The following is a 12,104-nucleotide window of genomic DNA, read 5'->3' on the forward strand; positions in this document are numbered from 1 at the left end:
GTCTCAGGGACAGTTACAATCAGTTCAAATAATTGTTATTTTGATGTGTCAAGCATCACTGCCCAAAGTGAAGAGAGTTTTACACCACCATGGACTGAGAGGATGTCAACCAAAATACAAGCCAAATTCCAAGCTCCAAATTTTAAACCTTCAAGCTTGACTGAAATGTTCAGCTTCCTGCATAGACCATCCATCCAAATGCCTTCTGAAGGAAAGTATAACGGTCAGACCAGATAAAGCTTGAGCTGTCTGATCATAATACCTTGAGGCATGTTTGGAGAGGTAAAGGTGAGGCTTTCAAACCTATGAATGCTGTACCAGCTGTCAAGCATGGTGGTGGTAGCACCATGATCAGGGGCTGTTTTGCTGTCAGTGATACTGGTGCACTGCACAAAGCGGTTGGAATAATAAAGAAGGAGCATTGCCTTCAAATTATTCAGCTTCACCTTAAATCAGTAGATAGATTGTTGAAACTTGGACAGTTAAAGGACAATGATCCCAAACACACATCAATACTGGTTTTGGAATCGATAAAACGGGCTAACTTTAAGCTTTTGAAATGGCCTTCCCAAAGTCCCGACTTCAACCTTATTGAAAATTTGTGGACCGTTTAAAAGCTGGGTTTGTGCCAGGAAATGAACTCAATGAACCAATTCTGCCAAGAAGAGTGGTCAAACAATGGGGGTATATGTATATATCTGACCCTGTGTGAATAATTTGAACCTTTGTGAATTTGGGAAAATCCAAAATAAATCCAGACTTGTGGGCCCAACTTTTGCTTCTTGTAAGTTATTAAAGCTTTGCAATCATTCCACCCTGGAAGAAGAGCTATTATGGTCCCTCTGCGTTAGGTTCTTGGTTTTGAGTTTTTTGTTTGTCCATTATTTTCTTTTCGGTTTTGCAAAGTTATTGAAGTTCATTTTCTCTATTATTTTATAGTTTGTTATAGTGTTATTTTGTATTTCCTTGTGCCTAAGTTTTGTTATGTCCTCATGTAAATGGTAAATGGCCTGTATTTGTATAGCGCCTTACTAGTCCCTAGGGACCCCAAAACGCTTTACACATCCAGTCATCCACCCATTCACACACAGGTGATGGCAAGCTACATTGTAGCCACAGCCACCCTGGGGCGCACTGACAGAGGTGAGGCTACTGGACACTGGCACCACCGGGCCCTCTGACCACCACCAGTAGGCAACAGGTGAAGTTGGTGTCTTGCCCAAGGACACAATAACCGAGACTGTCCGAGCCTGGGCTCAAACCAGCAACCTTCAGATTACAAGGCGAACGCCCAACTCTTGAGCCACGATCACCCCATGTTTAGTATAGGTTCCTTATCTTTTAGCCTCATGTTCTTAGTTTAGTTATAGAGGACTCTGGGTTTATTAGTTCCTGTTAGCATTCCTGTTCTGTTCCTTCAATCTCATCGTTGTGTTAGTTATTTTTGTCTTCCTTGTTCCTATGTTTATTTGTGTAAAGTTAATCCCATTTCCCCATTCAGTTGTCTTCCCTCCTGTTTTATTTTGGTAAGCGCTGCTCTGTGTTTGTGTTTTTTTACTTCCCTGTCTCATTTGGTTAGCTGCCTGGAGCTGTGTTCCCTACCTGCTCCCACTTCCCTCATTACCTTTTGTATAAATTAACCCAGTCTCTCCTTTTCTTTTCTCAAGGTTCAAAGAAATCATTAAGAGACCAGAGTTGTTATGACATTCATACCACAATGACTGGATGTAAATTTCTAACTGTAACTGTATGTATATTCATTGTAAATTTATATTTACATTGTGTCCACTTTTGGTACATTTGTCATACAGCATGTGGCAAGCTGACTTAACCTAAAATTAACAGATGTTCAGTGTTGTACTAAAGAGCAAATGCCAAGGAGAAAACCAAGGAAAAATGTACTCAAATACACTTTAGGAAACACAACTTACTCCCACAACTTATTCCCAAGTTACAGGCATATGCCTGTTTTAACTTGTTATCTGGTTTCATGATCACCTGGCTTCACGGTTCCATTGCTTCACAGAGACCCTCCTCTGTTCAGTTGGGCAGGCTGATCTGGAGTCTGTGCTGTGGGCTTACGCACTTTTAGGACTGCTTTTGGAGTGCTGAGATGTGTGACCTGCGTTCAGTGTGACCTGGAAAGGTAAAACCAGCTCTGACCAGTTCCCATGCCGTCAGAGTGATGGGACAAGAGGTTTCAGACTGAGGGCAGCCCATCAGACCAGCATAGACTGGTTCACTTTGGGGTGACAGGGTTTCTAGCTTTCCCCTTCCTCCCCCCACCCCACAGGAAACCTCCCCCTGTTGCTATCCCAGGATCAACTTTCTGTAACAGCGATCAAGACACCCTGTACCAGCTCTACTCCGAACCCCACGGCTCCAAATTTAGACACTGGAGACAGAGGGACAAACTCGAAGTTATTTCAGTATCTGAACTTCATGTCCCATTTAATTCACACCCTCTTATTCTCATTGCTGACACGACTCTTTTGATCTTTTCCATCTGGTAACTGTACACTGCGGGATTTATTAAATCATCTCACAAGTACTACAGTGTAGCATACCATGTAAAGATTTCTCACTTTTAAATTTCTTCTATCATCTCTTTCTAATCTCTCTGCCTCTTCCATAAGAATTTGTTTACCACAACCTGTGCCAGACCCACCTGGTTGCTATTTCCATTCATTATATAATTTCGTGTTCATATCAATTTAGATTATGTAATTCAGACAGGAAGATTTGAATTTCACACAGCCTCAGTATGTAAATCATATCTGGAACAAGCAGCTACTATGAATGTGAAATGGGTTTGATCAGATATCACAAGCATAAAACTCTTTAACGACATAGCAGGCCTTGCCAGTTTTTTCAGACATCCAGCAGCCACGAGACGGAATGACTGACTTGCCATGTGTTGGAAAGCTGCCATGATACTGGGGTATAGTTTCCCTGAGCTACTATATGTTGAAAAGGAAACCGAGGGCAACTATTCCGCTCTCATAAAAAATTATGTCTCTGAGTAAAAGCCCTTCTGGAGTAACATGAACCAGTTTGTTCACAGTTTAACTGCCATTATTTATCCTATTCTAAATACAGCATCAACACTGTTGCAGTACTAGTGTTGTCACCCACTCAATGACATGCTGGTGGTTTCTAAATGTTGGTGGCTGGAATTTCTTAGGAAGCTTCCATACAGTAGTAAATGGGATCATAAAAAAATGTTACAAGTTACTAAAAAGTTCCCTTGACATCACCACATGGGCCCTGCAGGGTCAGCCTGAGAGCGCACGATTCCCCTGTGCTGCATTCAAGTGCCAGGAGCTTATTTTGACAGCATGTTATGTGGACAAAAATACTGGGCCACCTACATATTACACTTAGAGCTTCTTGTGAGAGAGTTTTCAAGATTTTGGAGTATGTTTGGAGGAATCTTTGGACGTTCATTATTCAGAGGAGCATTTGTGAGGTCAGATGCTGATGTTGGTCCTGGCCCACATTCTCCTCTTTGGATCATGTTAAAGGTATTCAGTTGGGTTGAGGTCACAGCCTGTGTGGGCGAATAATGTTCTTCAAGACCAGACTCATCCACTCATTTATGGCGCACCCGGGTACAGTCGTGCTGGAAGGGAAAAAACCTTCTCCCCAAACTGTTCCCACCAAGTTGGAGGCAGAGGATTGTTCACGTTCAAGATTTCCCTTCAGCAGATACTCACCCCCAGACAAACAATCCCACAGCATTATTTAATCCAGCGATTAAGAGGCATGACCCAATACTTTTGTACATCAGCAGTATTAATATGTAATGTAACACCAGCTGACATATGTGGATATTAACAACTCAGTAAAGGGTTTACATTTAATTTTTAGCCATTAAAAAAGTCCATTCTTGATATCAACAATTAACTTCTTGTTAGTGAAAAATACCCATTCGAGGCATCAGTAACTTCATTCAAAATAAAGCTATAATTCCATGTTGGCTAATTTGTGGTAAGTTAACTGCATTTGGGACTATTAGCTACATGTAAAGCACTGCTTACTTTATAGTCAGAGTTTGTCTTTCGCTTTGTTTGTTAGACATAACGGTGACACGTCTGAAATGGGGTTGTTGATCTGAAATGGAAAATCTCCTTTAAACATTATGAAAAACAGTTATAGACCTCTGTAATTTTTGTTTTTACTAATAAAAGTTAAGAATTTATTGACTATTAATAGATAATAAAGAAAACTGTAGCTTAGTTTTTGGTTTACTGGAATTCTAATGTTAAAAAAATGATTTACAAATGACTTACAGATATATTTTCCACTGGTGACTTCTAACAATCTATTAGTCAGCAGACCGTTTAAACGTTAAAAGGCTTTGGTGTACGCTTATGCAATCTAATGCAGGAACGAGAGTCCCAGATGCTGCCGAGGAAAAATGAAACATGCTGCTGGCCAGTGGCTTGTCGTAACTTACGGTTGTCCACGCATAATATAATTTGGATATCTCCGAGGGCACTTGAACGCAGCTTCACTGGTATTCAGCGTCTCCCCTGCGTCACCGGTCCTTAAACTGAACGGCAGGTCAGGGGCGACGTGAGACAAGTAGGGCACCTCAGAGAAGGACAGTCCACCCGTGTGCCTTCAGCAGCAGCTACCTGCGCTCTGCTCCTCAGATATTTTCTTTTTTAATTTTAATTTTTCAAGTTAAACCAGCTGGTCGTTTTTTTTTTCTTTTCCAGATGACCGTGTCTCAAGAAAGGCCCATGACCTATGCCAAGATGAAAGGCCTTGTCTCGTTTCTCTCAGGTAAGAACATGAAATATAAATGTTTAAGATAAGCTTTACTTTACCTGTGATCTTAAAGCAAGCTCGTGTATAACATCTAATATAAAGATAAAAGCTAAAGAGGCCAAAAGAGAGTAATTAGTCATTACTGCATAAAATACCACAATGTTAAAATTATTTATCTTGGCTTGAAAGGTTCAGAAAGTCTCCATATAATTAGAGAAGTTTGATCACTTGAGAGAAGTGCGGTGATAAAGTGACACCAACCTTCTGCTGAGTAAATACAGCTGTTGACCTCTTATGTAAGGGACTAACCCCCTTCCTGTGCTACAGCTCTGCTCAAGGGGAAGAAAGTGGGCTTCAGTGACTTCTTGCACAAATTTGTTTCCACCCAGCACCTCTGCCAACAGTAAGTTGGCAACAGTCATTTTTTCACAGCTTTTTTCCTTCGTGTTGAACCTCATAAAACAAACCCTCATATTCTGTGTCCGATCTCCCGATTGAAGCCTGGACACTGAGAAGATCCTGCGGAGACAAAGCAAACCGGGGAGAGGGAAGGAGGAGAAATCTACTTTGGTGAGTTCAGAGAGAAGACACTTTTTTTTTAAAGTCTTTGCTGAGTGTTGACAGAAGATGAAACTTGAGCTGACCTCCTGACCGTTTTGTCCCTCTCTGTCTTTTCCTCAGAGCTCCATGAACACAGAAACCTCACAGTAAGTCATTTTCTCCCTTTACATCGGGAAATATTTCGTCTATGTTGTCAATGATGCACAATCTGGACTTAATAAAGTGGTCAGAAGGCTTTTTTCTCATTCATGAGCTTCACCAGAGGCAACCTGAGAGTTATTTCTTATCATGCATTCACATCCAATTATTATGCATGATTTATTTGTACTCGGACGTGCATTATTAACTGTTTTCTGCTGTTGTATTAACCAGGATGAAGCCATCAGACTTCGACTACCTCAAAGTCATTGGCAGAGGAAGCTTTGGAAAGGTGGGGAGAAAAAATCCTCAGCACCTACCCCCCTGACCCCCCTTTAAGACAGCCGATTGGTCTGAAACATGAGGATTTGTTGTTGTTCAGTAGAGCAGAGATCCACAGCAAATTCTCAGCACGGAAAAACACATTTAGGCTCTGTTAAAACCTGCTTTTAAATCAGTTTTACACCCACTCCAAGTGACCAGCTTTAAGCATCAGTGCACCAAACAAGCACTGGTACCCTGGATGTTAATTTCTGGCAAATTTTCAGTGGTCATATCATGATATCAGAAACAAACAGAAAACACCTACATGCACTCACGAACAACCTGGATTGCCTCGTCTCTGCAGTTTGTTCATGTAACATCAATATTTCAGTCCTCGCCCTGTCTCTGACACATAAACACACATAAACACAGTCCATTTCTTTCTTTTCTCTAGACATCGTACCTCTTGAATTCTTATCTGATGAGTCAACAGCTCCAAGACATTTTTTTTTCACTCACTAATTTCAGCTATTTGTCTTGTGTTTGTGGGTCTGGCTCGTACCATCTCAATATTTCCTCTCATATGATGAAATTAGAGCACTATACATGACCTAGATATGTCATAATTTTTAAGAATAAACAAATGAGCACGCTTCCAAAAATATTTAATACCAGAACAAAGCCAAAAAACACGAGAATTACTTACATTTACTACTCTACACTGTCTCCAGCTTGACTGTGTTATAGGTAAAAATGTACCAGCTGTGTTGTAGTTTTTACAGTTTGTAAAATGTGTTTTTCTGATGCTGACGGGGTCAGATGGGAACTTTTTTTCCCCAGATTTGGTTGACCTTGTAAGTTGCTGTGTTTGAGGTTGGTGCTGTGAGATTAAATGTGAAAATTCAAACTTTTACAGGTGCTGCTGGCAAGACATAGAAAACAAGGGGGTTATTATGCCGTGAAAGTTCTCCAGAAACAGTTGATTGTCAAGAGGAAAGAGGTAATCTATAGATATCTATCTATCTGTCTGTCTGTCTGTCTGTCTGTCTGTCTTTCTATGGATAATGTATGTGTTGTGTCTCTGTAGCAGAAGCATGTGATGGTTGAGAGGAGTGTACTCCTGAAAGGACTACAGCATCCATTCCTGGTGGGACTCCACTTCTCTTTCCAGACACCAAACACTCTCTACTTTGTCCTGGACTATGTCAATGGAGGGGAGGTGAGTGTATAAGATTAAGGATTTCAAAATATTCTGCATTCAGACATTCAGATGTTTAGTTGTTGTGTACGCTATGAGTTTGTAGAAGTGCAGGTGTTGCTGTTGTGTTGAATTCCTTGCTTTGCTTTCAGCTTTTCTACCACCTGCAGAGAGAGGGGTCATTTCCAGAACCCAGAGCTGCTTTCTATGCTGCAGAGGTGGCTGCAGCACTGGGCTACCTCCACTCTCTTAACATCGTCTACAGGTATATATATATGTATATATATATATATGCGTGAAAACACAGCATTAGAAAAGCGGCAGCATAGTCACCCTTCCAAGTTTTTCTCGCCTCTGTGCTCTCTCTCTTTCTTTGTGCATGTTTGATTTAAACACGTTCTGCCTGCTTCATTTATTCATGCAGAGAATTCCCAATGAAATTTTCCCACTCAAATCCACCATGTTCTCCGGCGCCACATTAAAAATTAAAGAGTGAGGAAAAGCAATGTGAAGCTAAAGGAAACTAACAAAGAAACGACAGCTAATGTCAGATTTTGCAGGACTCAGTGTTCTTTGTTTTTATGCAGAGACCTGAAACCTGAGAACATCCTGCTGGACAGTGAGGGCCACGTGATGCTGACTGACTTTGGGCTTTGTAAAGAAGGTGTGGCCACAGGTGGGGTCATGCACACCTTCTGTGGCACTCCGGAGTACCTTGCTCCAGAGGTGTTACACGGCCATCCATATAGCCCAGCTGTGGACTGGTGGGGACTCGGCACGGTGGCTTATGAGATGATCTGTGGACTGGTGAGTGCAGGTGCAGTGATCTCTATCCTTTACATCATCAGCATCTTCACCTTAAGCCATCTCCCTCTTCCCCTCCCTCTCTCTCACAGCCTCCATTTTATAGTCGCAGTAAACTGCAAATGTTTCAGAACATCCTTCACGGCCCTCTGCAGCTACGCAGCGGCATCTCTAAAGCTGCCTGCTCACTGTTGGAGGGCTTATTGGAAAAAGATGTCTCCAGACGCTTAGGAGCGAGCTGTGACATTGTAAGTGCCCCAGCTAAAAAGAAGAGAAACAGTAATGAAACATGGCCACAGAAGGGTTAACTGTTATTGTGTTTCCAGGCGGAGCTGCAGGAACATCCCTTCTTCGCCTCTATCGACTGGGATGACCTCCTGGCCAGAAAAATCAGACCCCCTTTCATCCCAAAAGTGGTACGAGTGAATCAGAAATGAGCTCGACGCACTTTTCTTTTTAACCGAGGCAACATGGCTCACTCCTCTCTCCTCTTCAGGCTGGTCCTTGGGATGTCAGTTACATTGACCCAGCGTTTACACGACAACCTGTACCTGCCTGTGTGAACGACATGTGCCAGGAGGCCAGGGTCAGTGAGGCCTTCCAAGGATTCTCCTACATGAACCCTGTGGAGTACCTGGCAGCAGAGCCGGTTTCATAACAACACCGAATCCTCCGGGGGCGCGTTTGTTCAGTTGTTTCTTTTTTACATCATTAATTTTTAAGTGGGTGTCTATTTTTAAGAACTTGAGCAAAAAGATTTTTATGCTAACAGTGCAACATACTGTATGTTTCATTGGATGTTTTGTTTGTTTGTTTTGTGTTTTTGGCTATTGATGTTAATTCAATATGTGGTCGTGATGATGGAATGGGCTGGTCACTATTTCATCCTCGCTGCTTTAATGCATTATATGAAGCACTAAACAGTTTGGAGTAGATTTATTTTTCAACACTTTGCATTTACAGGATATTAAAATATACAATGTGTACTGCAAAATTCTCATTCTAACATTACATTCACAGCTTACAAGTGCACTCAAAATACTTCACTGGCTGCTTTATTGCTGCATAGTGACAGAGCAAAATACAGAAAGCATCTCCATGCGGTGTTTAGATAAAAACAACAACAGGATGCCAGCCTACTGGCAACACTAAAACACAAATTGGACCCCAGCTCCGACTTCACGTGTGGTGTTTTGGTGTCTAATTTTAGTGATGAACAGAAAAAGCCCATCACTGTGGAGAAGCTAATGGGTGTCTTCCCCTCAAAAAAAAAAGAGAAAAAAGGAGAGCATCTGTTCTGATCCTTTCTACCTCACTTCACAAGACTGTGGAACAGTTTGGACACAGGGAGGGTGGCTTTCAGTCTGTCAGTAGATGCTGAAGGAGGCGTAGCTCTGCTCACTCTGGCATGTGAAGTAAGCAATCAACTGACCGTTGCAAATCATTAGAAACAAGCCACTGCCTAGGGAAAAATGAAGAGTGACATATTTGAAACAGCTAACCTCATGAAGTTAAGACTGATAGTAACCGATGAGCTGGCAGTGTTTGTCTTACCTAAAGCCAGCCACCACTGCCACACAGTAGGAAACTCCAACATTACTGCAACATGGAAACAAAACGTGTCATTACACAATGCATTTGGTTATTCAAGCATGCACCTGGGTAGATGCACCAATACATTTCTGCTCACCTAGGCTGGTGATCATTACATGCACCAGTGTGACAGTGAGAGCGTAGTCCCAAACCCGCCTCCTCACCACTGCGGCAAACAGAAGGCCACTGCAAAAGTAGGTGAGCTCCAAGGACAGGAGGTTCACTAGAAAAAAAAAGAGAAAATAGATTATGTGTATAAAGCTGCCACTCTGTGTCAACAGCATTGCACGCATTAGGTGTGCTCACCCAAGTATTTGGAGTTGGATTCGGTAGGTTCGGTCTTAAAGTCAAAAGGAATCAGTCCATCAAAGTGGTCCAACCTGAGATGAGAGATATGATAAAGTTACAGCAGACAAAACATTAAAGCGCAACCTATAAGTAAATATCTTAAAGTAGAATGACTAGAATAATCTATTAAATGAATATCTTGAATAAAGAAGGATAACCTATAAGTACAATGATCTGTTAGTAAATACCTTAAATAAAGTAAAATGACCAATAAGTACAATAACCTAAGAGTAAATAGCTTAAATAATGCAGAATGACCTATAAATAAAGTAGAATATCTTGAGCATAATACGATATGGCGAAACAAAATAGGTCAATAAATTAAAAATTCCCCAAAAGAAGGAGCTCAAACAGAAAAATTATGAATGCAATAAGTAGAAATTAAAGTAAAATATATAACAGTTTGAATGGAATACAAGAAAACACACCAACAAAAACATAAAAAGAAATATAATACATTAAAGAGACTGTGGAGAAAACTATTACAATAAATGTCATACATTTAAAAAGGATAATAAAAAATACCTTATTAAATGTAGTTAAAGAAAAATAGCATAGCAGTGCAGTTTGTAGTCTGTTTGATGTGTGTGATTGGTGTAACTTTTTTTCTCAGATTCTGAGATTAATCTTTGAATTCAGAGAAAAAAGAAATCTCAGAATTCTGAGATTAATGTCAGAATATTTACTTTTTTATTCACAATTCTGACATTAATCTCAAAACTCTGAGGTTAATTTCAGAATAGCCTCAGAATTCTGACATTAATTTTAGAACTCTAAGAGATTAATGTCAAAATACTGACTTTTTTATTCAGAATCTTGACATTTGGATTCTGAATATTTGTTGCTATTTATTATAATCATCAATATACTTCCAGTTATTATAGGAGACAAACCCTCCTTTCGATCCCTTGCGCGTGCGTGGCTCTCACCTGAAGGCACCAAAGCAGACGCTCCCGATCATGTAGAAAAGCGAGTAAAATATGAGCAGACACAGCAGCAGGTTGAGGAGCACGGTCTGTTGGGATGGATAGAGAATGGGGCGTAATTTGAAGATTCTTGTCCGTCAACGCTACATATTTTCCATATAACGCAACATGAGCAAACACCAACCTAAAGCTGAGGATTGCACTCTCACAGTATTATAGACGCAGATCCCCGCAGTGGGAGGGATATGCGTGGTCTGTAAGCAGGCAGACAGGCAGGCTCTTTTATGTGCTGCAGCCCGACCTGCTGCTGGTTTATAATATATAAGAGGTATGATATACATGTTTAACGTGTGTGTTTACATTATATATAAAACAGCCTGTCATAGCCAGCTTATTCTGTTGTTTAACCGCACATAATTCCCACTTTCGATCCACGGCTCACAGAAACGCCTGAAAATCCACAGGACAGTCGGATAATCTCACAGCACACGATTTCCCCATCTTACCTTCGAGTCGACCGCTCTGCCTTTGAATGCCATCTCATGGTTTCCCTTTAATGTTTTATTTCCAAATAACGTGGGCTGCAGCAGGCTGCACGACCTCCGGTTAAATCCCCCAGCTCTCCTCCTAACAAAGTGGACTCCTACCACCACCTAGCGGCCAACAGGAGACGCGGAGCAGCGCCGCCGCTTTTACAGCCTAGCTGAACTCGTTTCACCTCGTATCAGGGCGGCCTTTTTTATTTGTTTTTAACTGAAAAAAATAAAGACTTTCCTCTGTATGTGCCACTTGTATGTCGTCGTGGATATTTGTTATATTCCCCAGCCCAGGTGTTTATTATTTGGGGGGATATACCTCGCATCTACAGCCTTGCCATTACCGTGGAAAGCCGCCCAGTGTGCATGGGAGATTTATACCGGCAGGTTAGCTGCTTATATTCTGGTTGAATATGAGTGATTTTGCACCCAGTACATACTTCCAAGCCCATGTGGTGACCAGACGAGGCACCTGTGTGGTCAGGTGTTGCGTTAAATTGATCATTTGTCACAGTAATAGATAAATAAAATAAATAAATCGTGCACCCAGCAGCCTCGCTGTGTTATGAAACGTGATGGCATCACCCTTATTGTAGTCGGATGATATTTCCGTGCATAAGATGTGAGATGTAAGACTGACACACCTCAGTACACTCCATCCGACAGTCTCGGGTGCAGCAGCCCCATTGTGTTCGTTTTTCAAGTGATATTACAGGCCTGAGCGTTTATATCTATAGTTAGCGCCGGTGGTTGTAGTCTTATTAACGCTTGTGTCCTGAATATATCCGCCCCAAATGAGCTACTACAGTGATCAGAGTGTGCTTAAAAAGTGGGAAGTGACCAGTTTTTGACCATCGGGGAAACCAACGGCTCCTCAACGGCTCTTTATGGGGGAGACACTGTGCTCCCTGCGCTCCGCTCATACACAGTCGTATTTAACGCTTTTATAGGCGGTTTAGG

The 12,104-nt window shown here is 41.5% G+C and overlaps 2 protein-coding genes across 5 annotated transcripts; one reads left to right on the forward strand and one right to left on the reverse strand.

Annotated features, from left to right (window-relative positions):
* Positions 1 to 4,542: 4,542 nt before the first annotated feature.
* sgk2b (serum/glucocorticoid regulated kinase 2b) lies at positions 4,543 to 9,019 on the forward strand. Of its 2 annotated transcripts, none has more exons than XM_040029685.1 (12): positions 4,543 to 4,791; positions 5,104 to 5,179; positions 5,277 to 5,346; positions 5,458 to 5,483; positions 5,710 to 5,767; positions 6,656 to 6,739; positions 6,827 to 6,958; positions 7,090 to 7,202; positions 7,498 to 7,744; positions 7,834 to 7,989; positions 8,068 to 8,157; positions 8,238 to 9,019. In XM_040029685.1, exons 1-12 carry the CDS (start codon positions 4,725 to 4,727, stop codon positions 8,397 to 8,399), a joined length of 1,281 nt encoding a protein of 426 aa, XP_039885619.1. In that variant the 5' UTR covers positions 4,543 to 4,724; the 3' UTR covers positions 8,400 to 9,019. The 2 variants fall into 2 exon arrangements, with proteins under 2 accessions (XP_039885619.1, XP_039885620.1); XM_040029686.1 differs by having other exon boundaries at positions 4,545 to 4,791; positions 7,525 to 7,744.
* LOC120732249 (transmembrane protein 244-like) lies at positions 8,534 to 11,944 on the reverse strand. Of its 3 annotated transcripts, none has more exons than XM_040029705.1 (6): positions 11,789 to 11,944; positions 10,612 to 10,697; positions 9,641 to 9,714; positions 9,432 to 9,557; positions 9,296 to 9,340; positions 8,534 to 9,203 (listed from the first exon to the last, which is right to left on the reverse strand). In XM_040029705.1, the coding sequence occupies exons 1-6, from the start codon at positions 11,801 to 11,803 to the stop codon at positions 9,109 to 9,111; spliced, it is 441 nt and encodes a 146-aa protein (XP_039885639.1). In that variant the 5' UTR covers positions 11,804 to 11,944; the 3' UTR covers positions 8,534 to 9,108. The 3 variants fall into 3 exon arrangements, with proteins under 3 accessions (XP_039885639.1, XP_039885638.1, XP_039885640.1); XM_040029704.1 differs by lacking the exon at positions 11,789 to 11,944 and adding an exon at positions 11,115 to 11,276; XM_040029706.1 differs by lacking the exon at positions 11,789 to 11,944 and adding an exon at positions 10,793 to 11,107.
* Positions 11,945 to 12,104: the final 160 nt, after the last annotated feature.

The sequence above is a fragment of the Simochromis diagramma genome, unplaced genomic scaffold, assembly GCF_900408965.1.
Source record: "Simochromis diagramma unplaced genomic scaffold, fSimDia1.1 OVJJ01000361.1, whole genome shotgun sequence".
In the NCBI taxonomy this organism is placed as follows: Eukaryota; Metazoa; Chordata; class Actinopteri; order Cichliformes; family Cichlidae; genus Simochromis; species Simochromis diagramma.

Bases quoted from the DNA above. Each gene is read 5' to 3' on its own strand.
- sgk2b (XM_040029685.1), top strand. From the start codon at position 4,725: ATGACCGTGTCTCAAGAAAGGCCCATGACCTATGCCAAGATGAAAGGC. The intron at 6,740-6,826 runs GTAATCTATAGA...GTGTCTCTGTAG, and splicing joins TGATTGTCAAGAGGAAAGAG to CAGAAGCATGTGATGGTTGA. The intron at 7,203-7,497 runs GTATATATATAT...CAGATTTTGCAG, and splicing joins TCTCTTAACATCGTCTACAG to GACTCAGTGTTCTTTGTTTT.
- LOC120732249 (XM_040029704.1), bottom strand. From the start codon at position 11,147: ATGGCATTCAAAGGCAGAGCGGTCGACTCGAAG. The intron at 9,558-9,640 runs GTGAGCACACCT...TTTTTTTTCTAG, and splicing joins ATCCAACTCCAAATACTTGG to TGAACCTCCTGTCCTTGGAG. The intron at 9,204-9,295 runs GTAAGACAAACA...ATTTTTCCCTAG, and splicing joins GCAGTGGTGGCTGGCTTTAG to GCAGTGGCTTGTTTCTAATG.